General features: G+C 45.1%; 2 protein-coding genes across 2 annotated transcripts; both read right to left on the bottom strand.

The window, feature by feature from the left end:
* Positions 1 to 4,177: 4,177 nt before the first annotated feature.
* LOC309889581 (granzyme A-like) lies at positions 4,178 to 8,440 on the bottom strand (the record flags this gene model as incomplete). The annotated part of the gene is made up of 5 exons (XM_082782449.1): positions 4,178 to 4,581; positions 5,402 to 5,674; positions 6,381 to 6,525; positions 7,548 to 7,695; positions 8,380 to 8,440. The coding sequence occupies 5 exons, from the start codon at positions 8,438 to 8,440 to the stop codon at positions 4,420 to 4,422; spliced, it is 789 nt and encodes a 262-aa protein (XP_082638575.1). The 3' UTR covers positions 4,178 to 4,419.
* A 12,603-nt stretch (positions 8,441 to 21,043) lies between these two features.
* Positions 21,044 to 26,141, bottom strand: LOC309890432 (granzyme A-like; the record flags this gene model as incomplete). The annotated part of the gene is made up of 5 exons (XM_082784291.1): positions 21,044 to 21,781; positions 22,599 to 22,871; positions 23,578 to 23,722; positions 24,802 to 24,949; positions 26,081 to 26,141. 5 exons carry the CDS (start codon positions 26,139 to 26,141, stop codon positions 21,620 to 21,622), a joined length of 789 nt encoding a protein of 262 aa, XP_082640417.1. The 3' UTR covers positions 21,044 to 21,619.
* Between the last annotated feature and the right edge of the window lie 1,785 nt (positions 26,142 to 27,926).

Here is a 27,926-nt window from a genome sequence, read left to right as displayed (position 1 = left end):
GCTGGAGGACCGGGACGGTGGGGATGACAAACTCCCAGCTGACCCTGAACGTGTGCGGGATTTGCTACTCCACCTGGATCCCTACAAGTCCATGGGTCCGGATGGGATTCATCCCCGGGTGCTGAAAGAGCTGGCGGATGTCATCGCGGAACCTCTATCAATTATTTTTCAACGATCCTGGGAATTTGGAGAGGTCCCGGTAGACTGGAAGCTGGCAAATGTTGTGCCAATTTTCAAGAAGGGTCAGAAAGAAGACCCTAGCAATTACAGGCCTGTCAGTCTCACATCAGTGCCTGGTAAAATCATGGAGAAGTTGGTTCTCGGACTTATTGAGGCGCACCTGGGGCACAAAGCAGTCATTGGTCCCAGCCAGCATGGGTTTGTGAAGGGTAGGTCCTGCCTAACTAACCTGATTTCCTTTTATGATAAGATCACCCGTATGGTGGACCAAGGGAAACCAGCTGATGTGATTTTTTTGGACTTCAGCAAGGCTTTTGACACGGTTTCCCATAGGATCCTACTGGACAAAATGTCCACCATACAGCTAAATAAAAACATCATACGATGGGTGAGCAATTGGCTAACGGGCAGGGCCCAAAGGGTTATGGTAAATGGGGCTGTGTCAGGCTGGCGGGCGGTCACCAGTGGGGTCCCTCAAGGCTCCATTTTAGGGCCGGTACTTTTCAATATTTTTATAAACGATCTGGATGTAGGAATAGAGGGTATTTTGAGCAAGTTTGCTGATGACACCAAACTTGGAGGAGTTGTGGACTCAAATGAGGGTGTAAAGGCCTTGCAGAGGGATCTGGATAGGTTGGAGAGCTGGGCGATCACCAACCGCATGTAGTTCAATAAGAGCAAGTGCCGGGTTCTGCACCTGGGATGGGGAAACCCTGGCTGCACGTACAGACTGGGCGATGAGACGCTGGAGAGCAGCCTAGAAGAGAGGGATCTGGGGGTCGTGGTAGACAGCAAGTTGAATATGAGCCAGCAGTGTGCCCTGGCAGCCAGGAGGGCCAACTGTATCCTGGGGTGCATCAAGCACGGCATCGCTAGTAGGTCAAGGGAGGTGATTGTTCCGCTCTACTCTGCGGTGGTGCGGCCTCACCTCGAGTACTGTGTGCAGTTCTGGGCACCACAGCATAAAAAGGACATGAAACTGTTGGAGAGTGTCCAGAGGAGGGCTACGAAGATGGTGAAAGGCCTGGAGGGGAAGACGTACGAGGAACGGCTGAGGTCACTGGGCCTGTTCAGCCTGGAGAAGAGGAGGCTGAGGGGAGACCTCATCACAGTCTACAACTTCCTCGTAAGGGGGTGTCGAGAGGCAGGAGACCTTTTCTCCATTAACACCAGTGACAGGACCCGCGGGAACGGGGTTAAGCTGAGGCAGGGGAAATTTAGGCTGGACGTCAGGAGAGGGTTCTTCACAGAGAGGGTGGTTGCACACTGGAACAGGCTCCCCAGGGACGTGGTCACTGCACCGAGCCTGTCTGAATTTAAGAAGAGATTGGACTGTGAACTTAGTCACATGGTCTCAACTTTTGGGTAGACCTGTGCGGTGTCAAAGAGTTGGACTTGATGATCCTTAAGGGTCCCTTCCAACTCAGGATATTCTATGATTCTATGATTCTATGACCTTTGGGTCCATCTGGCCCAGCCCCTGCTCCAGCAGGGACACCCAGAGCAGGCTGCCCAGGACCACGTCCAGGTGGCTTTTGGAGATCTCCAAGGAGGATCCCTCATGCACACAGTGAGGAAGTGCAAGTTCCTGATGTTTGGATGGAAACAGGTTTGTGCACACTGTCTCATCTGGTCACTAAACACTGCTGGGAAGAGCCTGACTCCGTCCTCTTTACACCCCCATCCCCCTTCAGGTATTTAAACATACTGAGATCCCCCCGCTGTGCCTCCTCATCTCCAGGCTGCACAGTCCCAGCTCTCTCAGCCTCTCTTCATAGGCTCATCCTCTCTCATCATCTTGGTGGCCCTGCACTGAGCCCTCTCCAGTGTGTCCACATCTTTAGACACAGTGCTGTAGGTGGCCTCACCAGTGCTGAGTAGCGTGGAGCGATCTCCTCCCTTGACCTGCTGGCACAACTTTGCCTCCTGCAGCCAAGAACAAGACCATTAGCTTTCTGATCAGGACGGGCACGTGGCTGACTCATGTTTAGACCCAGACTGAGGCAGAGATCAGTGCAAGGTGCTGCCCCTGGGTTGGGGCAATCCCAGACACAAGCACAGACTGGGAGAAGAACCCAGTGAGAGCAGCCCTGCAGAGAAGGACTTGGGGGCTATGGTGGACAGAAAGCTCGACACGAGCCAGCAGTGTGTGCCTGCAGTCCAACTGCGTCCTGGGCTGTGCCAACAGAGGGGTGGGCAGCAGGTGGAGGGAGGGGATTGTGCCCCTCTGCTCTGCCCTTGTGAGGCCCTACCTGGAGTGCTGTGTCCTGGGCTGGGGCCCCCAGCACAAGCAGGATGTTGATCTGCTAGAACGGGTCTAGGGGAGGGCCACAGAGATGATCAGAGGGCTGGAGCACCTCTCCGGTGAAGACAGGCTGAGAGAGCTGGGGATGTTCAGCCTGGAGAAGAGAAGGCTCTGGGGTGACCTCACTGCAGCCTTTCAGTACTTGAAGGGGGCTTATAAAAAGATGGAGAGTGACTCTTTTCCCAATCAGATAATGATAGGATGAGGGGGAATGGTTTTAAACTAAAAGAGGGGGAATTTAGATTAGAGGTTAGAATGGTGAAGAAGGAATTGGGAGGAGCCCTGATGAGAAGGACGTGGTAGTTCTGGTGGATGAAAAGCTCAACATGAGCCAGCAGTGTGTGCTTGCAGCCCAGAAGCCAACTGCATCCTGGGCTGCATCAAAAGCACTGTGCCCAGCAGGGTGAGGAATCAGAGAATGCCAGAATATCCCGACTTGGAAGGAACCCACAAGTATCATCGAGTCCAATCCCTAGGTCCACACAGGTCTACCCAAAAATTCAGATCATAGGGCTAAGAGCACAGTCCAAACACTTCCTAAACTCCAACAGGCTTGGTGCCGTGATAATGTCCCTGGGGAGCCTGTTCCAGTGCGCGACAACCCTCTCAGTGAAGAACCTCTTCCTGATACCCAGCCTGACCCTCCCCTATCACAGCTTGACTCCATTCCCTCGGGTCCTATCGCTGGTCACTAAGGAGAACAGATCGGCGCCTGCCCCTCCACTGCCCCCTGTGAGGAAGCTGTAGGCTGCAGTGAGGTCTCCCCTCAGCCTCTTTTCGAGGCTCAGCAGGCCAAATGACCTCAGCTGCTCCTCATACCTCTTCCCCTCAAGGCCCTTCACCATCTTCATAGCCCTTCTCTGGACACAATGAATGTGAATGTGGAGGTTGGAACTAGGTGACCTTTAAGGTCCCTTCTAACCTGTGACATTTTGTGAAATTCTATGAAAATTCTATGATTCTTCCCCTCTGCTCTGTTCTCCTGAGACCCCACCTGGAGTCCTGCATCCAGGTCTAGGGCCCCCAACAAAAGGACATGGAACTGTTGGAGTGAGTCCAGAGCAGACGGGCCGAGGGAGTTCGGGTTGTTCAGCCTGGAGAAGGGAAGGCTCCAGGGAGACCTAGTAGTGGCCTTCCAGTACCTAAAGGGGGGTCTATTCCACTTTCTTTTAGCTAATGCCTATTTCCAATGAAACAAACTTGAAAGCAACGCAAAATAAAATCCATTTTTATGGTGTTCATGGTATTGTAAAAACCAAAGATTGTCCCCAAGAGATGGGGAGAAACATTTTTCACAGTAGGTCTGTTTGATTTTTGACAAGAGGTTGCTGAAGCACTCAAAAATGTCACTGCATGTCTGTCAATGGCAGTAGTGAAACCACAAAAGTACGATTCTTTTTTTGTTTTGTTTTTAAATGCTACAAACAGTGCTTTATCATATCAATACTCCAGCTGAGATACCTTCTGCCATTGAAGGAAACGACAAAGAGAAGATGGCTTTTCAGCTATTTTTTTTTTCTTTTAGTATAACTTTGCTGACCTTGTTTCATTCTTTGAACATAGTGCACATCCAAAACATTATGGGCACAGAATATCTGTACTGCAGCAGACACTGTGTTCCACATAAATGGACAGCGTCAAACAATAGGTTTTATTGCTGTTTCTTTATTAAATGCAGATTACATGCAGGGATGAAGTATAGAGGTTTCAAATACATGAAAGTTAGGAAATAGTTCTTATATCCCGCAGTCAGAAGCCAACAAAACATAACAACTAACAACTATAAGGACATCAAGATAGTGAAATTCAGCATGGGAATATCTGTGTGGGAGTATCATTATTACCAGTAAGATGAAGCTGTTTTAAAACTATATTTCAAAACTAGATTTTGCTATGCAAGCACAAAGTAGGAATTTGCTTGGTCAAAAGCCAGTCTATAAGTCTCCCCCTATGGTTTTCTTTATCCACTGAACATATTCCTTTGTGAGGCGAGTGTAGACACCAGGAGCACCAATAGCACCACACTTATTTTTTTTCCCAAAAGAGGTGATGCCTCTCATCACATTTTTACATATTAAAGGTCCACCTGAATCCCCCTGGAAAAGAAAGGACAAAAATTGTTATTCAGACTTATAAAAGTGAAAAAATCCTTCCCTTACATAAAGCTTACTCCAGCTCCACAGTGGAAATAAAAGCATAGACAGTGCTAGTGTTTTCTTTTTCTTGTTTTCTCCTTAGAAGATTAGCTTTTCACTTTTCATTAGCAAAAGGAAAACAAAACAAAACAAAACAAAACAACAACAAAAAAGAATTCAATGTGATCTTTCAAGTGAGATTTATATGGAATAAATTTAATTCAGTGTCAAGGTATAGCAGGTCCTAATAAATGTGAAAAGAAAAAAATGGACACTTTCCTCTTGAAAGGCACAAAGTGTCTAGTAATTGCTACTCTTTTTTTTTTTTATTATTATTATTGTTACTTCACTATTTAATTCTTATTTAATTCTTTTAAAATGTGGTAGTTCTTACAAAGTTTTGCATTTGACGTGGCATCCAGTCATATTTTATTATTATTTTTTTTTTTTAGCAAAATCTGTTCCAGAACCCTCTGGTGTCAGGGAAGCTGTTCCATTGAATTTAGCTGCTTGAGAAACGGCTTGTAGAGACTTTTTTTTAAAAAAAAATTTGAATGCAGAAAATAACAGCTATCTGCCTTGCCTGGATTAAAACAATATCCGTGACGATGAATTTTTGATTTTAAACTAGAAGAAAAAGCCCTGATAAATTCTCTCAATTTTAGGATCATTCCTTCTTGAGCTGAGGATAGGCAGATCCTATGTCTGTAGATGCTAGTATTTTATTTTATTTTTAATATAACCTATGTGTATATGGGATTATATATGTAAATATACTTACCCGACATGAGTCCCTTTTGCCTTTCTCAGACCCTGCACATATCATCCTGTCTGTTATAGTAGGCTTGTTCCCATAATATTTTGCACTATTGCAAGTTTCTCTGCTGATGATAGTGACGTTGACTTCCCTCAGGGTTTCAGAAGGCTTTCTGAGATTATTTTGAGTTTGTCCCCATCCTGCTACTCTACAAACAGTTCCTGGCTTGGGATCATCAACTGAGGTAGGCAGGCGAATGGGTTTCACAGCTTTATTAAGTTTTGCTCTTCTATTAAGCTGTGGAAGATATAGCAAATAGTTTTTATGTCCAACAGAGACTCCTGAAAGTTAGATCTATCCCATTATGGCAATTAATGATTACTGCAACCTGTCTTTCAGATACATCAATTGATTGTGAGGGGATTTATGTAATCAGTGAGGTAATATAGGAATGAAGAAAATGAGTATATATTGTCTTATGAAAACACATTCAATGTCTGCTGAAACATTACATCTGAAAAGACCTTATTTCCTTTCCCTGGCACTCATATCATTGGGGGGTACCTAAGAAGAGGGAATCTGGGCCTGACTGCCTAGAGCAAAATAACAGCAATAAGTGAAGCTGGCAAAAAAGAGAATCAGAGTTGAGAAATTTTTAATGGAACGGTTTTTAAGTCAGAACATAACGGTTTTTAGACAATTTATTTTTACATTTGAAGCATGCTGCTTTCTGTGAATGAAATTCACATGCTTCTTTATTATTCCATGGAAAAGCCAGGAATTGCAATATGTAGGCCAAGCTGCAGAATTTTTCTGCTTTGAGTATTGGAGGAAATGTTGAGTACCTTAGTCCCCATTGCATCCCCAGTTCCCCAGTCAGCTGGATTTGCAGAAACAGTTATCAGAAACTCCTGTGCTTGATTTCCCTTCCTCACAAGAAGGAGGAAACTGGTGCATCATAGGAGATGCATATTCCTTGAGTGACGTGTAAGTAAGTACATACCTGCAGCAGCATAAGGTCATGATCCAAACGATCGGGCCAGTAGCATGGATAGCGAATTAGTTTTGCAATCTTAAAAACCTGTTTTTCTTTTTCTTTTCTTTTTATTGAATGAGCTCCAAGAACAACTTCATCCTTGCTGTTATCCCTGAGGAGAAAGACAACATGGTTATTGGGATTCATTTGTTGCAAGTCCATAATTCGTTGCTGATAAATGTGGTGCTGTAAATCTCTTTTCTCATGCCTGAAAAGCAGGAGTAATTCAGAAAAATGTAAGAAATTACGCCGTTTTACAAGTAGTTACTGAAAGTGTCTCATTGAATCACAACTGATGCTATTCTACCTTCCATTTGCCAGGAACAGGCAGGGTTGAGGTATACACCATATAGCGGCCATATATTGATGCTACTGATTTTGGGCCCTGTGCTGCCTGGGTAGTAGAGATCTCCCTGTCTGGTGGCAGGAGAAATGGATAGGAGCCTCTGATGTCTGCAGAGCCCAGCAATTCACTGCTCCTGGGCAGGCTGCTGACAGAGCCTGTGTGAGGTCTGGCTCAGCAGCAGCTCCAGTGCTCCCAGCAGAGGCAATGGATGGGATGTGAGATTTGAACCTCGCATCTCTCCTGGCAGGGAGAATGCGCTGGGTCAAATAGCCGTGTACGGCATGAGTCAGACAGGAGGGAGCAACGCATCCAGTTAAGCAGAGGTCTCTAAGTGATTCCTGTCATCTGTCTGGAGAATGTTTTGCTCCTTTGTAATTGCATGTTGTCTTTCTGTGCTGCCCAGTGTGTCTTCTGCAGAATAAAATGACAGGAATTTGTTTCTGTTTTCTGAGCAGCTATTTAGACTGGCCAGTCCTCTCGCCAAGTGACTGAGAAAACAGGCATGGGTCTTTCCGCCAGATTTACCACTTCAGTGTTGGTATTCTGTGCTTGCCTGCAGCTAGAAACTCAGAAATGTCTCTTTAGAAACAAGAGAGAACAGTATACCTTGTTACAGTATTTTTTACTCACCTAAGCACAGTTGTCAATATAATTTTTAAACATAGCAGTCAGAACATGATCATGATCAACCTACCTGCACACAACCACCAGAAATATGATCTTTTCTTCTCAAACAGAGAAAACAGATACTCACTAATGACAATCTCCAAATCGGAGCAAAAACTTACAAAGGACAGTGGGCAGCTGTTAACACCCAGTTTGGCTTGATCAAAGCTCCTCCACAGGTAACTTCTGTTTTGTTTCTTATGATTAGGGTCATAAACGGTCTTGAGTGTGGTTTTACTTCATCTCCTCCAATTATTTCCACACATAAACCTAAAAATATAAATAAGCCACAATACACACAGTTGGGCTAATAAATACTGACAGACACTGCAGTCTCCTGGAAAAGAACATTTTATGTAATCACAGAGTACGCAGACACACAGGTATGTATGTATGTCACAATGCTGGTCTTCAGGCTAGATTTCTAAGATTGCTCAGCAGTGCTACTTCTGTATGTTTCAGTAGGACCAAAATGAGGTCAGTGCTGTGACAAAAAGAAAACAAACAAAGAAAAACAAAGAAGAACAACCCCAAACCCACCACAACATTATTGATCTTGCACAGATTTATTTTCCTGATGTTCATGGCAATGGTTAAGTTCTTAGCTGTCATTGTAAGAACCCCAAATCTGACACCAGATAAATGTTGTGCATTATCTGTCCTACACAGACTCTTGGGAACTGGGCTGTATATGGTAAGTAACATCACATGAACGTTTTTGTCAGAAAAGCAGAAAACCAAGCAAATCATATAAGTGCATGCCTGTAGAGAGAAAGATCAAAAAAACATCATGTTAATTTCTCTGTATATAAACTCAAAGAGATACAAAGGTTTCTATTATTGTAAGAACCACAATAACAATTGCAACTACTTTCTTTATGCTAATGCACGTTTGCTTAAGTGGAACTGCATGCATCAGCATTTGCCTTCAAAAACATCTAAGTTTGTACTTACCTCCAGGAATTACTAGGAGGATGACAGCAGCAGAGGTTGACAAGGTAAAGAAAGCTCCCATGGTTACTAGCTGCTGTTCTCCTCTGTTCACTATGCAATATATAGCAAAACAAAAAGGATGTGGGTTTTGTTTTTCCTCTTAAGGGTATTTGACATTTGTAACTGTGAAAAAAAGAAAACCCTCCCCAACAACATAGCTCACAGCGGAGGTGCGAGTGAGAAGTTGCGTCATCTGTTGTGGTATGAAGACAAAATCTCCTTTCTTTCACGTTCCTTCTGTAGCATTACTGGACAGTTAATATGAGCATCAGAGCGAATCTTTGCAAGCCACTACAAATCAAGTTACAGAGTGGAACTTGGCTTACCTAAATTTCAGCTTGATTCAGTTGCCCACATGAAGATGTTTAGTTCCAGTCTAGACACCTCAGGGTAGTCTGAGTGGCCTTGAGGACCCGGAGGATAAAAAATTCATAGGGGTCTGTTGATCTGAGACAGACCATATCAGTCAGCCCCAGCTCACAGGCCTCATCATCTGTAGTTTAAGCTTGCAAGGAAATTTCTGAAGTCTGCCTAGTCAATATACTGAAGAAATGCTGCAGAGACATTCAGTGGATGTCTTGGTTTTAGTTAGGATAGAGTTAATTTTCCTCTTAGGAGCTTGTAGTTTGCTATGTTTTGGATTTAGGATGAGAATAACATTGATAATGTGCTGATGTTTTAATTGTTGCAGAGCAGTGCTTACACCAAGCCAAGGACTTTTCAGCTTCTCACTCTGTCCTGCCAGCGGGCAGGCTGGGGGTGCAGCAAGAGCTGGGAGGGGACAGAGCCAGGACAGCTGACCCAAACTGGCCAAAGGGGTATTCCGTACCATTTGGGGTCATGCTGAACAATATATTGGGGGGGCTAGCTGGGATATGGTAGGACCGGCTGCTCGGGGTTAGGCTGGACTTCGGTCAGTGGGTGGTGAGCAAGTGTATTGTGCATCACTTGTTTTATCATATTATTATTATTATTATTATTATTAGTAGTAGTAGTAGTAGTAGTATTAGTATTAGTATTAGTATTAGTATTAGTATTAGTATTAGTATTAGTATTAGTATTAGTAATAAACTGTCTCTATCTCAACTCACAGGTTTCAGTTTTCTCGTTTCACACCCCCATCCTTGAGAGGGAGGGGGGTAGGTGAGTGAACGGCTGTGTGGTGTTTAGCTGCTGTCCGGGTTAAACCACAGCAGTCCTTTTGGCACCCAACGTGGGGCGCGAAGGGTTGAGGCAATGACAGATCTGACCAGAGTTTGTTAAAACAAGATTCTGATAAGCATTACATCGGTTTAATAGTTACTAATCACAATGCCGATTTTTGTGATCTCAAGTCTGCTGTGCCTGTTTTCTGAATTGAGTTATATAGCACATTACTTAGTGTGTGTGTTCCCTGTCATGTTGATTATCACTTCTGGGGTTTTGTACAGGGTTATTATTTTGCTGTAGTATGTAATACTGGCTTACGATATGATAAAATTACCAGCCATGAGACTAATCTGGTATTTGTACTCAGCATTGTCATCCACTCCATACTTCGGGAACCCTACCTCAGAAACTATTAATAATTACACCTTTCATGCTTTTCTTCAGGGAGCCAATCTATGGAGGGGTCAGGGGAAGATGTTTTTTCCCGTTTGTTCACTCTTCCTTTTTTCTCCTCCAGGAGAGTTGTGGTAGCTTTCCAAAACTTTGAATATTCTTGGGGTGTTCAGACCAGCATGTTCTCACTGTTACGTCTCCTGAATGCACTTCGGGTTTCGTCTAAGGTTACACAAATACTTAAGAGTGTCATCCAGAGATCTGTCCTGAGGCAGGATAGTTATGAGTCGCAGGGAGAGTGGGAGGATATGGGCAGGAATCCAGAGCAGTGGGCACCTGCAGTGCTTTGGAAATTTACCTCCGAACAACTGAAAAATCCTAAAAAAGTGGTAGAGTGCTTGAAAAAGGTGTGGCATCACCCTGGCAGTACCAGACATACAGAAATCACTCCAACGTGCTGGGGCTTGGCCTATGCTTACCAAGCTGCACCCAATGCCAATATAACCCCAGTGATAGACCTGGTGGCCACTTCAACTTCTGAGACAGGCCCAGTGGCCACTCCAAGCCTTAAAATGGGCCCCACGGCTGAGCCAGGGAAACAAACTGTACTAGTATCAGTTGCACCCATAACCAAGGTGAAAAAATGGTATAGAGAGTCAGGTCGTTGAGAACGCAGAGAGCCTTCTGCTAGGTCTAGGTGTAGAGAAGGTGAGGCCGAGCCATCAGAGGAGCAGGAGGGTGAAGATGAGGATGTCGCAAAAACAACAGTATCTAGCCAAAACCTATCCGAGTTTGAGCTACAAGATATATGAAAAGCTTTCAGTCACTGTATAGGTGAGCAGCTTGTCACCTGGCCTCTCTGGTGCTGGGACACTGGAGCCACTTGTGTGGAATTAGAGAGTGGGGAAGCCAGGTGGCTGGGATCCCTTGCTAGAGACGCAGGCATTGACAAAGCAAATGGAGATGGAGCACGATCTCACAGCCTCTGGAGGCATCTCCTGTCAGCTGTGAGGGAAAGGTATCCCTTCAAGGAAGAACTTGTATGTTTACCAGGCAAGTGGACCACTATGGAGAAGGGAATCTAGTACCTGAGGGAATTAGCTGTATGGGAGGTGATTTATGAGGACCCAGACCTCGGACAAACATCCACAGATCCAGATGAAATCAAGTGTACACGACCCATGTGGCAGAAGTTTGTATGGAGGGAGCTACTGCGGGAGAAGGTGAATCGAGTCAGTTTGCAGAAGTGAAAGCCATTCAACTGGCTTTAGATATTGCTGAACAAGGAAAGTGGCCAGTTCTCTATCTCTACACCGATTCATGGATGGTAGCAAATGCCCTGTGGAGGTGATTACAGCAATGGAAGCAGAACAACTGGCTGCGCAGGGGCAAACCCATCTGGGCTGCTGCATTGTGGCAAGATATTGCTGCCTGGGTGGAGAACCTGGTTGTAAAGGTATGCCACGTAGATGCTCATGTGCCAAAGAATTGGGCTACTGAAGAACATCAGAACAATGGGCAGGTGGAGCAGGCTGCTAAGATTGAAGTGGCTCATGTGGACTTGGACTGGCAACATAAAGGTGAATTATTTATAGCCCGATGGGCCCAAGACACCTCGGGCCATCAGGACAGAGGTGCAACAAACAGATGGGCTCGTGATCGAGGGGTGGACCTGACCATGGACGCTATAGCACAGGTTATTCATGACTGTGAAACATGTGCTGCAATCAAGCAAGCCAAACAGTCAAAGCCTCTTTGGTATGGAGGACGATGGCTGAAATATAAATATGGAGAGGCCTGGCAGATTGATTACATCCCACTCCCTCACACCCGCAACGGCAAGTGCCATGTAATTACAATGGTGGAAGCAACCACCGGATGGCTGGAAACATATCCTGTGCCTCATGCCACCGCCCGGAACACTATCCTGGGCCTTGAAAAGCAAGTCCTATGGCGACATGGCACCCCAGAAAGAATTGAGTCAGACAATGGGACTCATTTCTGAAACAACCTTATAGACCCTTGGGCCAAAGAGCATGGTATTGAGTGGGCGTATCACATATCCTATCATGCACCAGCCTGCGGGAAAGTTGAACGATACAATGGACTGTTAAAGTCTACACTGAAAGCAATGGGTGCTGGGACATTCAAAAATTGGGATACGCATTTGGTAAAGGCCACCTGGTTAGTCAATACTAGGGGATCTGCCAACCGAGCTGGACCTGCACAACCAAACCTGCTATGTACTGCAGAAGGGGATAAGGAACCTGCAGTGCATGTAAGAAACATGCTGGGGAAGACAGTCTGGGCTACTCCTGCCTCAGGAAAAGGCAAAACCATTTGTGGGATTGCTTTTGCTCAGGGACCTGGGTGCACTTGGTGGGCAATGCAAAAGAATTGGGAGGTCCAATGTGCACCTTAAGAGGATTTAATACTGGGTAAGAATAGCCCATGAGTAGAATTGTATTATGTTAATTGTTATATAATATGGTATGTCATCACTACCATGATTCCTATATGTCAATTTCCTATTAATGGTATCGCAGTAACAACCATGCAGATACAGATGAATGAATTTTGATAGAATTGGACAAGCAAAGTGATGTGATGGAATGAGAACGGGCTTCAACGTGTGACAATCCAACGTCACACACCATCTCTTCTGCCCTGAAAGACTGTGATGACAGATGGAGCCTGAAGTCAGTCATGGACTATGCAAACTCAGTGGACATTCTGTATACTATAAATGAAAATGATGGTCAACTGGAATGTATTGGAGAGGGTGTAACCTGAGCATGACATAATTCATACGGAATAAGGGGTGGATATATGTCCTGGTTTTAGCTAGGATAGAATTAATTTTCCTCCTAGTAGCTGGTAGGGTGCTATGTTTTGGATTTAGGCTGAGAAGAGTGCTGATAACGTGCTGCTGTTTTAATTATTTCAGAGTAGTGCTTACACCAAGCCAAGGACTTTTCAGCTTCTCGCTCTGTCCTGCCAGCGGGCAGGCTGGGGGTGCAGCAAGAGCTGGGAGGGGACAGAGCCAGGACAGCTGACCCAAACTGGCCAAAGGGGTATTCCGTACCATTTGGGGTCATGCTGAACAACATATAGGGGGGGCTAGCCGCGGGGAGGAGGGCTGAACTGCACAGGGTTAGGCTGGGCATTGGTCAGCGGGTGGTGAGCAATTGCATCATGCATCACTCTTATTGTACATATTATTATTATTATTATTATTATTATTATTATTATTATTATTATTATTATTATTATATTTTCTGTCCTAATAAACTGTCTTTATCTCAACCCACAGGCTTCAGTTTTCTTGTTTCTCTCCCCCATCCTTGAGAGGGAGGGGGGTGGGTGAGTGAACAGCTGTGTGGTGTTTAGCTGCCAGCTGGGTTAAACCAAAGCAGTGGATCAGCTGCTAGAGGCCTGTTTATCTGAGCTGAATCACTTTTCAGGCTCTGCTAACTATGACCATTAAATTTCCACTGGACTTAAACCAGCTGTTGGTGATTTCTCTGAAGAAGGTAGAAGCAGAGCTAGTTTTAGAGATAACTGACTGCTGTAGCCCTTTGGAGAAACTGTACCTATGTGACACAGTGACAGGTCCATACACTGCAACCCATGTCAAGCTTTTAATTTTCTTTCAGTTTTCTTCTCACTACCTGTACACCCCTGGTAACTATCAGCAGTTCAAGCACTGTTAGCATTCCTTTTTTCAGTGTTATCCTGAACATGGTATCACCAAGTGACATAGGTACCATTCTTTCATTCATCACTTAAAACTAGGTGATAAAGTCTGACTTTATGCCATTTTAATAGGCAGTTTTAAAATACCTTCTTAAACCCAGACCTGTTTAAACTCATACATCTACAGGGATTAATCCTCACATATTCTTGTTTGAGGTGCAATATGTAGAGAAATGAGGTTTTATATATATCATCTTCTTGTTACCTGGTCTGTTTTCAGGAAAAGACTAATTGATGAAGTTTGCAAAAGAGATAAAGGATAGTAAAAAGGGTTTGTCTAAGTATATAAACAGTAAAAGGAATACTAGGGATAATGTGGATCCCTGGCTGAATGAGGCAGGTGTCCTGGTAACGGGACACACCAAGAAGGCAGAGATACTAAATGCTTTCTTTGCTTCAGTCTTTGCTTCAAGGACTCCCCCCCGGGACTCCTGGACCCTGGAGGGAGGAGAAAGGGCCTGGGAAATGGAGAGCTCCCACCGGTTGACGAGGGAGTGAGTTGGGACCATTTGATTGGGATCAGTGCAAACAAATCCATGGGCCCCCTAAGGAATGCATCCACGTGTGCTAAGGGAGTTAGTGGAGGTGATTGCCAAACCACTCTCTATCATCTTTGAAATGTCCTGAAGAACTGGAGAGGTGCATGAAGTCTGGAGGATAGCCAGTGTCACTCCAGTCCTCAAGAAGAGCTTGAAAGAGGATCCGGGAAACTACAGGCCACTGAGTCTCACCTCTGTCCCTGGAAAGGTGTTGGGACAGCTTGTTCTGGAAGCCATCTCCAAGCAATTGGAAGAGAAGAAGGTTACAAGGAGTAGTCAGCATGGATTCACCAAGGGGAAGTCATGTTCGACCAACCTCGTTGCCTTCTATGATGGCATCACCAGCTGGGTAGATGGGGGGAGAGCGGTGGATGTCATCTACCTTTACTTCAGCAAGGCTTTGATGCTGTCTCCCATGACATCCTGATAGCAAAGCTGAGACAGGGTGGGATAGAGGAGTGGACAGTAAGGTGGGTTGAGAACTGGCTGACTGGCCGAGCTCAGAGGGTGCTGATTGGTGGCACAGAGTCTGGCTGGAGACCTGTAATTAGTGGTGTTCCCCAGGGGTCGGTGCTGGGTCTGGTCTTGTTCAACATCCTCATTGATGACCTTGACGAAGGAATAGTGTCTGCCCTCAGCAAGTACACTGATGACACAAAGCTGGGAGGAGTGGCTGACACGCCAGGAGGCTGTGCTGCCATTCAGCGAGACCTGGACCGGCTGGAGAGATGGGCAGGAAGAAACTAAATGAGATTTAATAAGAGCAAGTGTAGAGTCCTGCACCTGGGAAGGAACAACCACACGTATCAGTACAGGCTGGGGGGCGACCTGCTGGAGAGGAGCTCTGAGGAGAAGGACCTGGGGGTCCTGGTGGACGACAGGTTGACCATGAGCCAGCACTGTGCCCTTGTGGCCAAGAGGGCTAATGGGATCCTGGCATGCATTAAAAGGAGCGTGGCCAGCATGTCAAAGGAGGTGATCCTCCCCCTCTACTCTGCCCTGGTCAGGCCACACCTGGAGTACTGTGTCCAGTTCTGGGCTTCCCGGTACAAAAGCCAGGGATCTCCTGGAAAGAGTCCAGCGGAGGGCCACAGAGATGAACAGGGCCTGGAGCATCTTCCTTATGAGGAAAGGCTGAGAGACCTGGGTCTGTTCAGCCTGGAGAAGAGAAGACTGAGAGGGGATCTCATCAATGTGTATAAATACCTGAGGTGTGGGAGACAGAGGGATTTGGCCAACCTCTTTTCAGTGGTTTGTGGGGACAAAACAAGGGGCAATGGCCACAAAATGGAGCACGGGAAGTTCCGCACCAACATGTGAAAGAACTTCACGGTGAGGGTGACGGAGCACTGGAACAGGCTGCCCAGGGAGGTTGTGAAGTCTCCTTCTCTGGAGATATTCAGGGCCTGTCTGGACGCCTACCTGGGCAGCCTGCTCTAAGGAACCTGCTTTGGCAGGGGGCTTGGACCTGATGATCTTTCGAGGTCCTTTCCAACCCCTTCAATTCTGTGATTCTGTGATACTCAGATAAATGCTGCATTGGTTTATGTAGTGCATTTTATACCTGTTAGTTTCTCCCAGCTCATAATGAGTAGAAATTGTTGCATGTCAAAAAGTTATCAGCTGATTTTCCTTAACTGCTACATCTGATCTTAACTACTACTGAAATACATAAACTCCTATGGGCTGCATCCCATTGTGGTGGATCTGTATTCAGATTTTCCACTGCTGGAAAGGATGCTTACAGTAACTTCCAGACAAGAGGTAGAAGGAGACCAAAGAGGAAGCAGTAAGATGAAGAAAATTATGAAAGGAGGACAGTGAAAAAGGTGGGTGAAGTGTAAAGAAGTAAGACTTATTTTTGTGAATTGGCAACAGTCTTTTGGGTGTTACTTTGGGTCTCTGTAAGAGTCAGTGGCCAAGTTGTACTCCCAGTTTCACTGATGAAGTCTTCCTTGGCTGAGAAACCTCCTCACTGCTTTGCCTTGTTTCTGTGCTTATGCATACTCCTGTGTCTGTGCACGTGCCTGTTTGTGTTTACAGCCCATGGGCCAAACATACATAATCACTTTTTAGGAATAACAGTAAGGTATGTTAGAAATTATGTTTGTGTAATATTTGTAAGGGACAGAAAACGTAAAAGAAGATGAAGACGTTCAGCATCAGAAATTTCAATAGAGATCCCCATAGCTTAAACCTTTCCCCCTTATTCCCCTTCCTTATTCTCTGTGACAAAACTGCTTTTTCTTCTCAACAAGATGTGAGGTGGAGGCAGTCCTGTAAAAAGTTTTAATCTCTACCTTTGTGTGTTGTGTTTATAAGTGATGTATATGTTCATGTTGAAAACAGCAACTGATTTTTAAAATTAAAATCATACAAGATTGCTCCACCTTTTGAAAGTGCTCCACTTTCTTTTAGCTAATGCCTATTTCCAATGAAACAAACTTACGGTGTTCATGGCATTGTAAATACCCAAGATTGTTAATATACAAATAGGGGGAAACATTTTTCACAGTAGGTCTGTTTGATTTTTGACAAGAGGTTGCTGAAGCACTCAGAAATTTCACTGCATGTCTGTCAATGGCAGTAGTGAAACCACAAAAGTACGATTCTTTTTTTGTTTTGTTTTTAAATGCTACAAACAGTGCTTTATCATATCAATACTCCAGCTGAGATACCTTCTGCCATTGAAGGAAACGACAAAGAGAAGATGGCTTTTCAGCTATTTTTTTTTTTTTTTCTTTTAGTATAACTTTGCTGACCTTGTTTCATTCTTTGAACATAGTGCACATCCAAAACATTATGGGCACAGAATATCTGTACTGCAACAGACACTGTGCTCCACAGAATCACAGAATTTCTAGGTTGGAAGAGACCTCAAGATCATCGAGTCCGACCTCTGACCTAACGCTAGCAGTCCCCACTAAACCATATCCCTAAGCTCTACATCTAAACGTCTTTTGAAGACTTCCAGGGATGGTGACTCCACCACTTCCCTGGGCAGCCTGTTCCAATGCCTCACAACCCTTTCAGTAAAGAAGTTCTTCCTAACATCTAACCTAAAACTCCCCTGGCTCAACTTAAGCCCATTCCCCCTCGTCCTGTCACCAGGCACATGGGAGAACAGACCAACCCCCACCTCGCTACAGCCTCCCTTGAGGTACCTATAGAGAGCGATAAGGTCGCCCCTGAGCCTCCTCTTCTCCAGGCTGAACAAGCCCAGCTCCTTCAGCTGCTCCTCGTAGGACTTGTTCTCCAGGCCCCTCACCAGCTTCGTCACCCTTCTCTGCACCCGCTCAAGCACCTCCATGTCCTTCTTGTAGCGAGGGGCCCAAAACTAAACACAGTACTCGAGGTGCGGCCTCACCAGAGCTGAGTACAGGGGGACGATCACCTCCCTAGCCCTGCTGGTCACACTGTTCCTGATACAAGCCAGGATGCCGTTGGCCTTCTTGGCCACCTGAGCACACTGCTGGCTCATATTCAGCCGACTATCCACCATCACTCCCAGGTCCTTCTCTGCCTGGCCGCTCTCGAACCATTCCTCTCCCAGCCTGTAGCTCTGCTTGGGGTTATTGCGCCCCAGGTGCAGGACCCGGCACTTGGCCTTGTTAAACTTCATGCAGTTGGCCTCAGCCCATCGGTGCAGCCTATCCAGATCCTCCTGCAGAGCTTTCCTACCCTCAAGCAGATCGACACATGCGCATAGCTTGGTGTCATCTGTGAACTTACTGAGGGTGCACTCAATGCCCTCGTCCAGATCATCGATGAAGATATTAAAGAGGACCGGCCCCAGCACCGAGCCCTGGGGGACGCCACTAGTGACTGGCCTCCAACTGGACTTGGCTCCATTCACCACGACTCTTTGGGCCCGGCTATCCAGCCAGTTTCTAACCCAATGAAGTGTGCGCCAGTCCAAGCCAAGAGCAGCCAGTTTCTTGAGGAGAATGCTGTGGGAGACAGTGTCAAAAGCCTTGCTGAAGTCAAGGTAGACCACATCCACAGCCTTTCCCTCATCCACCCAGCGCGTCACTTTGTCATAGAAGGAGATCAGGTTCGTCAAGCAGGACCTGCCTTTCATAAACCCATGCTGACTGGGCCTGATCGCCTGCTTGCACTGCAAGTGCTGCATGATGACTCTCAAGAGGATCTGCTCCATGAGCTTCCCTGGCACTGAGGTCAAACTGACAGGCCTGTAGTTTCCCGGGTCTGCCCTCCGGCCCTTCTTGTAGATGGGCGTCACATTTGCTAGCCGCCAGTCAACTGGGACCTCCCCCGATAGCCAGGACTGCTGATAAATGATGGACAGTGGCTTGGCCAGCTCTTCTGCCAGTTCTCTCAGTACCCTTGGGTGGATCCCATCTGGCCCCATCGACTTGTGCACATCCAAGTGCCACAGCAGGTCACCAACCAGTTCTTCATGGATAGTGAGGGCCACATCCTGCTCCCCATCCCCTTCCACCAGCTCAGGGTACTGAGTATCCAGAGAACATCCGGTATTGCCGCTAAAGACTGAGGCAAAGAAGGCATTAAGCACCTCTGCCTTTTCCTCATCTCTTGTAACTAAGTTTCCCCCCGCATCCAGTAAAGGATGGAGATTCTCCTTAGCCCTCCTTTTTGTGTTGATGTATTTATAGAAACGTTTTTTGTTATCTTTAACGGCAGTAGCCAGATTGAGCTCCAGATGAGCTTTGGCCTTCCTAATTTTGTCCCTGCACAGCCTCGCTACATCTTTATAGTCCTCCCTAGTGGCCTGCCCACATAAACCCTCTTTTTTCTCCTAAGATCAAGCCACAATTCTCTGTTGAGCCAGGCTGGTCTTCTTCCCCGCCAGCTCATCTTTGGGCACGTGGGGACAGACCGTTCCTGCGCCATTAAGATGTCCCTCTTGAAGAGCGCCCAGCCTTCCTGGACCCCTCTGCCCTTCAGAACCGCCTCCCAAGGGACTCCACCAACTAGTGTCCTGAGCAGCTCAAAGTCAGCCCTCTGAAAGTCCAATACAGCGGTTTTACTGGTCCCCTTCCTGGCCTCGCCAAGAATAGTGAACTCCACCATTGCGTGGTCACTCTGCCCAAGACAGCTCCCGACAATCACATCCTCCACCAGTCCTTCTCTGTTTGTGAAGAGAAGGTCTAGCGGGGCACCACCCCTCGTAGGTTCACTAACCAGCTGCGTCAGGAAGCTATCTTCCACGCTCTCCAGAAACCTCCTAGACTGCTTTCTCAGGGCTGTGTTGTGCTTCCAGGATATGTCAGGGAAGTTGAAGTCCCCCACGAGTACAAGAGCTGATGATTTTGCAACTTCTGTCAGCTGCCTGTAGAGTTCCTCATCCTGGTTCGGCAGTCTATAGCAGACCCCGACCAGGACACTAGCCTTGTTGTCCCTGCCGATCCTAACCCAAAGGGACTCGACCTTGTCATTCCCAGCCTTGAGTTCTACAACCTCGAAAGACTCTCTAATATAGAGAGCCACACCACCACCCCTTCTGTGCTGCCTGTCCCTTCTAAAGAGCTTATAGCCAGGCATTGCAGCACTCCAGTCATGAGACTGGTCCCACCACGTCTCCGTGATGGCAACCAAGTCATAGCCTGCCTGCCGCACGATGGCTTCCAGCTCCTCCTGTTTGTTACCCATGCTGCGTGCATTGGTGTAGATGCACTTCAGCTGGGCCATTGCCTTATCCTTCGGCCTTGCCATCGTTCCCCCTGGCACAGCCCCAACAATCCTAGCTTCAGCTCCATCCCCCTTCCTACCTAGTTTAAAGCCCTCTCAATGAGCCCTGCCAGCTCCTGGCCCAGGATCCTTTTTCCCCTAAAAGATAGGGACCCGTCTGCGGCCATCAGGCCAGGTGCTGAGTAAAGTGCCCCATGATCAAAAAAACCAAGATTTCTGCGTTGGCACCAGCCCCGGAGCCACGTGTTTAACAGGTGGGCTTTCCGTGTCCTCTCTGTACCCCTCCCTGCCACCGTAGGGATGGATGAAAACACCACCTGCACTCCCGCTCCATCCACTAACCGACCCAGTCCCCTAAAGTCTCTTTTGATAGCCTTCAGGCTTCTCTCTTCGATGTTGTCACTGCCCGCCTGGACTATCAAAAGAGGGTAATAGTCAGAGGGGCGTACCAGGTTGGGAAGCTTTCTGGCAACGTCCCTGACCCTGGCCCCAGGGAGACAGCAGACTTCCCTACGGGTAGGGTCAGGCTGACAAATAGGGCCCTCTGTTCCCCTAAGAATCGAGTCTCCAACAACAATAACCCTCCTGTCTTTCCTGGTGGAGGCAGTCCTGAGGCGTGGAGTCGACCTCCTCGCCCTAGGCATCCTCCTGGGAACACTTGCTACCTCTTCCTCAGCTACTGGTCTGTCGAGCTCCAGGGCCTCAAACCTGTTGTGTAAGGGCACCTGGGAATGCGGGGCCGGAAGGGGAGGGCGTTGCCTGCGATGTCGAGCAGGGACCTCTTTCCAGTCCTCCTCAGCTCCCAGATTTCCTCCCTCTGCCCGATGGGGACAGGGCAGGGGGTCCACCCCCATTTGAGAAGTCTCACCTCGGTACCTCCCCTTGAGGCCCTGCAGGGAGTTACTCCAGAAGTCTATCTCTCGCTCACACTCCCTGATGGCCCTCAACCTCTCCACCTCCTCCTTGAGCTCCGCCACCATGCGGACCAGGTCATCCACCATCCACATAAATGGACAGCTTCAAACAATAGGTTTTATTGCTGTTTTTTCATTAAATGCAGATTACATGAAGGGATGAAGTATAGAAAAATACATGAAAGTTAGGAAATAGTTCTTATATCCTGCCGTCAGAAGTTCAACTAAACAGTTGCTGAAAATTAATTTTCTGAAATTTGTCAGTCCTCTATACCTATATAATCAGGAGATCTTCTGCCAAATAACTAACAAGTTTTTCAGGTGTCTGGTGTTGTACCTAGCATCTCATTACCACTTAGGATTATTTGCAGAAGTCAAGATAGAGAAGAGAGCAGTATATACTCAATGTGCAGTGAGGACACAAACGGCTGGATGAGATTCTTGCTCAGATGTACTCATCCAGGTAGGGCTCAGTTTGAACATGCAACACAAGGACATTGGAAGCCTGAGTCACAGATAGACTCTATGGCAGTGTAAGCTACAAATGCTGTTCTAGCAGAGTGTTCTGTGTCCTGGTCCTATTAAAAAGACATCTGTCCTGAAAATAAATGTATGTTATTTCATCTATAAGGACATCAAGCTAGGAAATTCAGCATGGGAATAGCTGCATGGGAATATCATTATTACCAGTAAGATGAAGCTGTTTTAAAAGTATATTTCAAAACTAGATTTTGCTATGCAAGTATGAAGTAGGAATTTGCTTGGTCAAAAGCCAGTCTATAAGTCTCCCCCTATGGTTTTCTTTATCCACTGAACATATTCCTTTGTGAGGCGAGTGTAGACACCAGGAGCACCAATAGCACCACACTTATTTTTTTTCCCAAAAGAGGTGATGCCTCTCATCACATTTTTACATATTAAAGGTCCACCTGAATCCCCCTGGAAAAGAAAGGACAAAAATTGTTATTCAGACTTATAAAAGTGAAAAAATCCTTCCCTTACATAAAACTTAGTCCAGCTCCACAGGGGAAATAAAATCATAGACAGTGCTGGTGTTTTCTTTTTCTTGTTTTCTCATTAGAAGATAAGCTTTTAATTTTTCATTAGCAAAAGGAAAACAAAACAACAACAACAAAAGAATTCAATGTGATCTTTCAAGTATGATTTAAATGGAATAAATTTAATCCAGTGCCAATGTATAGTGGGTCTTAATGAATGTGAAATGAAAAAAATGGACACTTTCTTCTTGAAAGACACCTTTAAAGATGTCTAGAAATTGCTACTCTTTTTTTTTTTTTTTTTTTTTTTTTTGTAGTATTGTTACTTCAGTATTTAATTCTTATTTAATTCTTTTAAAATGTGGTAGTTCTTACAAAGTTTTGCATTTGACTTGGCATCCAGTCATATTTTATTTATTTATTTTTTAGCAAAATCTGTTCCAAAGCCCTCTGGTGTCAGAGAAGCTGTTCCATTGAATTTAGCTGCTTGAGAAAGGGCTTGTAGAGATTTTTCTATCAAAAAACATTTTAATACAGAAAAGAACAGCTATCTGCCTTGCCTGGATTAAAACAACATACGTGATGATGAATTTTTGATTTTAAACTAGAAGAAAAAGCCCTGATAAATTCTCTCAATTTTAGGATCATTCCTCCTTGAGCTGAGGATAGGCAGATTCTATGTCTGTAGAAACTAGTATTTTATTTTATTTTTAATATAACCTATGTGTATATGGGATTATATATGTAAATGTACTTACCCGACATGAGTCCGTTTTGCCTTTCTCAGACCCTGCACATATCATCCTGTCTGTTATAGTAGGCTTGTTCCCATAATATTTTGCACTATTGCAAGTTGCTCTGCTGATAATAGTGACGTTGACTTCCCTCAGGATATCAGAAAAGTCCTTGGATTCATTTGTAACTTTTCCCCATCCTGCTACTCTACAAACAGTTCCTGGCTTGGGATCATCAACTGAGGTAGGCAGGCGAATGGGTTTCACAGCTTTATTAAGTTTTGCTCTTCTATTAAGCTGTGGAAGATATAGCAAATAGTTTTTATGTCCAACAGAGACTCCTGAAAGTTAGATCTATCCCATTATGGCAATTAATGATTACTGCAACCTGTCTTTCAGATACATCAATTGATTGTGAGGGGATTTATGTAATCAGTGAGGTAATATAGGAATGAAGAAAATGAGTATATATTGTCTTATGAAAACACATTCAATGTCTGCTGAAACATTACATCTGAAAAGACCTTATTTCCTTTCCCTGGCACTCATATCATTGGGGGGTACCTAAGAAGAGGGAATCTGGGCCTGACTGCCTAGAGCAAAATAACAGCAATAAGTGAAGCTGGCAAAAAAGAGAATCAGAGTTGAGAAATTTTTAATGGAACGGTTTTTAAGTCAGAACATAACGGTTTTTAGACAATTTATTTTTACATTTGAAGCATGCTGCTTTCTGTGAATGAAATTCACATGCTTCTTTATTATTCCATGGAAAAGCCAGGAATTGCAATATGTAGGCCAAGCTGCAGAATTTTTCTGCTTTGAGTATTGGAGGAAATGTTGAGTACCTTAGTCCCCATTGCATCCCCAGTTCCCCAGTCAGCTGGATTTGCAGAAACAGTTATCAGAAACTCCTGTGCTTGATTTCCCTTCCTCACAAGAAGGAGGAAACTGGTGCATCATAGGAGATGCATATTCCTTGAGTGACGTGTAAGTAAGTACATACCTGCAGCAGCATAAGGTCATGATCCCACCTTTCAGGCCAGTAGCATGGATGGCGAATTAGTTTTGCAATCTTAAAAACCTGTTTTTCTTTTTCTTTTCTTTTTATTGAATGAGCTCCAAGAACAACTTCATCCTTGCTGTTATCCCTGAGGAGAAAGACAACATGGTTATTGGGATTCATTTGTTGCAAGTCCATAATTCGTTGCTGATAAATGTGGTGCTGTAAATCTCTTTTCTCATGCCTGAAAAGCAGGAGTAATTCAGAAAAATGTAAAAAATTACGCGGTTTTACAAGTAATTAATGAAAGTGTCTCATTGAATCACAACTGATGCTATTCTACCTTCAATTTGCCAAGAGCAGACAGGGCTCAGGTACTTGACTGGGAACCTATCCCTGTTGTTTCCCTTGGGAGCTGGATGCCTGCAGCTGCCTAATGGGCGAAACCTGTCAGAGCAGGCTGGCCCTCAGATGCCTCTTCCTGCAGCAACCCAAACCCTCAGGACATGGTTGCTCCTGTTCCTGCAGCTGTTAAGGGCTGTGTGACTGTTCACTGAGCATCATTATGTTGATTACATCCTGCATTTTTCTTCAGAGAGATCTCTTTTGGAATCACCATACAGTGGCCATATATTGATACTACTGATTTTGGGCCCTGTGCTGCCTGGGTAGTAGAGATCTCCCTGTCTGGTGGCAGGAGAAATGGATAGGAGCCTCTGATGTCTGCAGAGCCCAGCAATTCACTGCTCCTGGGCAGGCTGCTGACAGAGCCTGTGTGAGGTCTGGCTCAGCAGCAGCTCCAGTGCTCCCAGCAGAGGCAATGGATGGGATGTGAGATTTGAACCTCGCATCTCTCCTGGCAGGGAGAATGCGCTGGGTCAAATAGCCGTGTACGGCATGAGTCAGACAGGAGGGAGCAACGCATCCAGTTAAGCAGAGGTCTCTAAGTGATTCCTGTCATCTGTCTGGAGAATGTTTTGCTCCTTTGTAATTGCATGTTGTCTTTCTGTGCTGCCCAGTGTGTCTTCTGCAGAATAAAATGACAGGAATTTGTTTCTGTTTTCTGAGCAGCTATTTAGACTGGCCAGTCCTCTCGCCAAGTGACTGAGAAAACAGGCATGGGTCTTTCCGCCAGATTTACCACTTCAGTGTTGGTATTCTGTGCTTGCCTGCAGCTAGAAACTCAAAACTACTAAGGACAATCTCCCACTCAGAGCGAAAACTTACAAAGGACAGTGGGCAGCTGTTAACACCCAGTTTGGCTTGATCAAAGCTCCTCCACAGGTAACTTCTGTTTTGTTTCTTATGATTAGGGTCATAAACGGTCTTGAGTGTGGTTTTACTTCATCTCCTCCAATTATTTCCGCACATAAACCTAAAAATAAAAATAAGCCACAAACACAGAATCACACAGAATTTCTAGGTTGGAAGAGACCTCAAGATCATCGAGTCCGACCTCTGACCTAACGCTAACAGTCCCCACTAAACCATATCCCTAAGCTCTACATCTAAACGTCTTTTGAAGACTTCCAGGGATGGTGACTCCACCACTTCCCTGGGCAGCCTGTTCCAGTGCCTCACAACCCTTTCGGTAAAGAAGTTCTTCCTAACATCCAACCTAAAACTCCCCTGGCGCAACTTAAGCCCATTCCCCCTCGTCCTGTCACCAGGCACGTGGGAGAACAGACCAACCCCCACCTCGCTACAGCCTCCTTTAAGGTATCTGTAGAGAGCGATAAGGTCACCCCTGAGCCTCCTCTTCTCCAGGCTGACAATACACACAGCTGGGCTAACAAATACTGACAGACACTGCAGTCTCCTGGAAAAGAACATTTTATGTAATCACAGAGTACGCAGACACACAGGTATGTATGTGTGTCACAATGCTGGTCTTCAGGCTAGATTTCTAAGATTGCTCAGCAGTGCTACTTCTGTATGTTTCAGTAGGACCAAAATTAAGTCAGTGCTGTGACAAAAAGAAAACAAACAAAGAAAAACAAAGAAGAACAACCCCAAACCCACCACAACATTATTGATCTTGCACAGATTTATTTTCCTGATGTTCATGGCAATGGCTAAGTTCTTAGCTGTCATTGTAAGAACCCCAAATCTGACACCAGATAAATGTTGTGCATTATCTGTCCTACACAGACTCTTGGGAACTGGGCTGTATATGGTAAGTAACATCACATGAACGTTTTTGTCAGAAAAGCAGAAAACCAAGCAAATCATATAAGTGCATGCCTGTAGAGAGAAAGATCGAAAAACAATCATGTTAATTTCTCTAAGTTCTTCCAAATAGCTTGTCACCTGTGTAGCTTTAGTTATTACTATCCATTCAGAAATGATTTTGTCTGTATGAAAGCTCAAAGAGATACAGAGAGTTTTATTTTTGTAAGAACCACAATAACAATTGCAACTACTTTCTTTATGCTAATGCACGTTTGCTTAAGTGAAACTGCATGCATCAGCATTTGCCTTCAAAAACATCTAAGTTTGTACTTACCTCCAGGAATTACTAGGAGGATGACAGCAGCAGAGGTTGACAAGGTAAAGAAAGCTCCCATGGTTACTAGCTGCTGTTCTCCTCTGTTCACTATGCAATATATAGCAAAACAAAGAGGATGTGGGTTTTGTTTCTCCTCTTAAGGGTATTTGACATTTGTAACTGTGAAAAAAAGAAAACCCTCCCCAACAACATAGCTCGCAGTGGAGGTGCGAGTGAGAAGTTGCGTCATCTGTTGTGGTATGAAGACAAAATCTCCTTTCTTTCACGTTCCTTCTGTAGCATTACTGGACAGTTAATATGAGCATCAGAGCGAATCTTTGCAAGCCACTACAAATCAAGTTACAGAGTGGAACTTGGCTTACCTAAATTTCAGCTTGATTCAGTTGCCCACATGAAGATGTTTAGTTCCAGTCTAGACACCTCCGGGTAGTCTAGAGTGTGGACCTGGAGGATAAAAAATTCATAGGGGTCTGCTGATCTGAGACAGACCATATCAGTCAGCCCCAGCTCACAGGCCTCATCATCTGTAGTTTAAGCTTGCAAGGAAATTTCTGAAGTCTGCCTAGTCAATATACTGTAGAAATGCTGCAGAGACATTCAGTGCATCAGCTGCTAGAGGCCTGTTTATCTGAGCTGAATCACTTCTCAGGCTCTGCTAACTACAACCATTGGATCTCCACTGGATGAAAACTCAATAAGTCTTATTGGACTCACAGCTCCTCACTTCCCTCCTTTCCAAATATATACACAGATACAGCAATACCTTCCATCAAAAATTTAATTTAAAATATTAAAAAAATTTGGAATTTCTGATAGTTAGCTAAATCCAATGAAGTGTCATTACTACACAGCCTGGAAGGTTTCATGATGACTTTAGCTGCACTGCAGTCAGTCTGCAGAAAGCTTCTGCATGTTGGCTGTGTCACATCTTTGAGCTCAGCCTGACGTGCTTTTTACTCACATATGATCTTGGACAGACAGCTGGCTCAAATTTGCTATTTTCTTCCCAGGGCACAGGCTAGCTGTTGGTGATTTTTCTGAAGACGGTAGAAGCAGAGCTAGTTTTAGAGATAACAGAGATTTTGTGACTGCTGTAGCCCTTTGGAGAAACTGTAAGCTATGTGACACAGTGACAGGTCCATACACTGCAACCCATGTCAAGCTTTTAATGTTCTTTCAGTTTTCTCCTCACTGCCTGTACACCCCTGGTAACTATCAGCACTTCAAGCACTGTTAGCATTCCTTTTTTCAGTGTTATCCTGAACATGGTATCACCAAGTGACATAGGTACCATTCTTTCATTCATCACTTAAAACTAGGTGATAAAGTCTGACTTTATGCCATTTTAATAAGCAGTTTTAAAATACCTTCTTAAACCCAGACCTGTTTAAACTCATACATCCACAGGGATTAATCCTCACATATTCTTGTTTGAGGTGCAATATGTAGAGAAATGAGGTTTTATATATATCATCTTCTTGTTACCTGGTCTGTTTTCAGGGAAAGACTATTTGGGAAACACAGAACAAAACATTAACAAGTATTCCTAGACATTTTTCAGGCTAGTCAGATAAATCTATACCTACCATCTAAACACAATTTTTTTATGGCCTGTCCATATTCTTTCAATCTCTGAATGCACTCTGATTTATCTCTAAAGACAATTTTGTTGTAATTTCTTAGCTGTTTGTATACACTTTCCTTAAAAATATCCTATCTAATTCTTAAACACCTCATTTATATTGATGATTAGAACTATGAATATGCTGTCTAGACTACTCTTTGATAATCACTGAATTGTTTGGGTTGGAAGGGACCTGAAAGACCACCCAGTTCCACCCTC

The sequence above is a fragment of the Aythya marila genome (assembly GCF_965140915.1).
Source record: "Aythya marila genome assembly, chromosome: Z".
Taxonomy (NCBI): Eukaryota; Metazoa; Chordata; class Aves; order Anseriformes; family Anatidae; genus Aythya; species Aythya marila.
The sequence above is the reverse complement of the archived record's forward strand: the minus strand, read 5'-3'. Positions and strand labels throughout refer to the sequence as shown.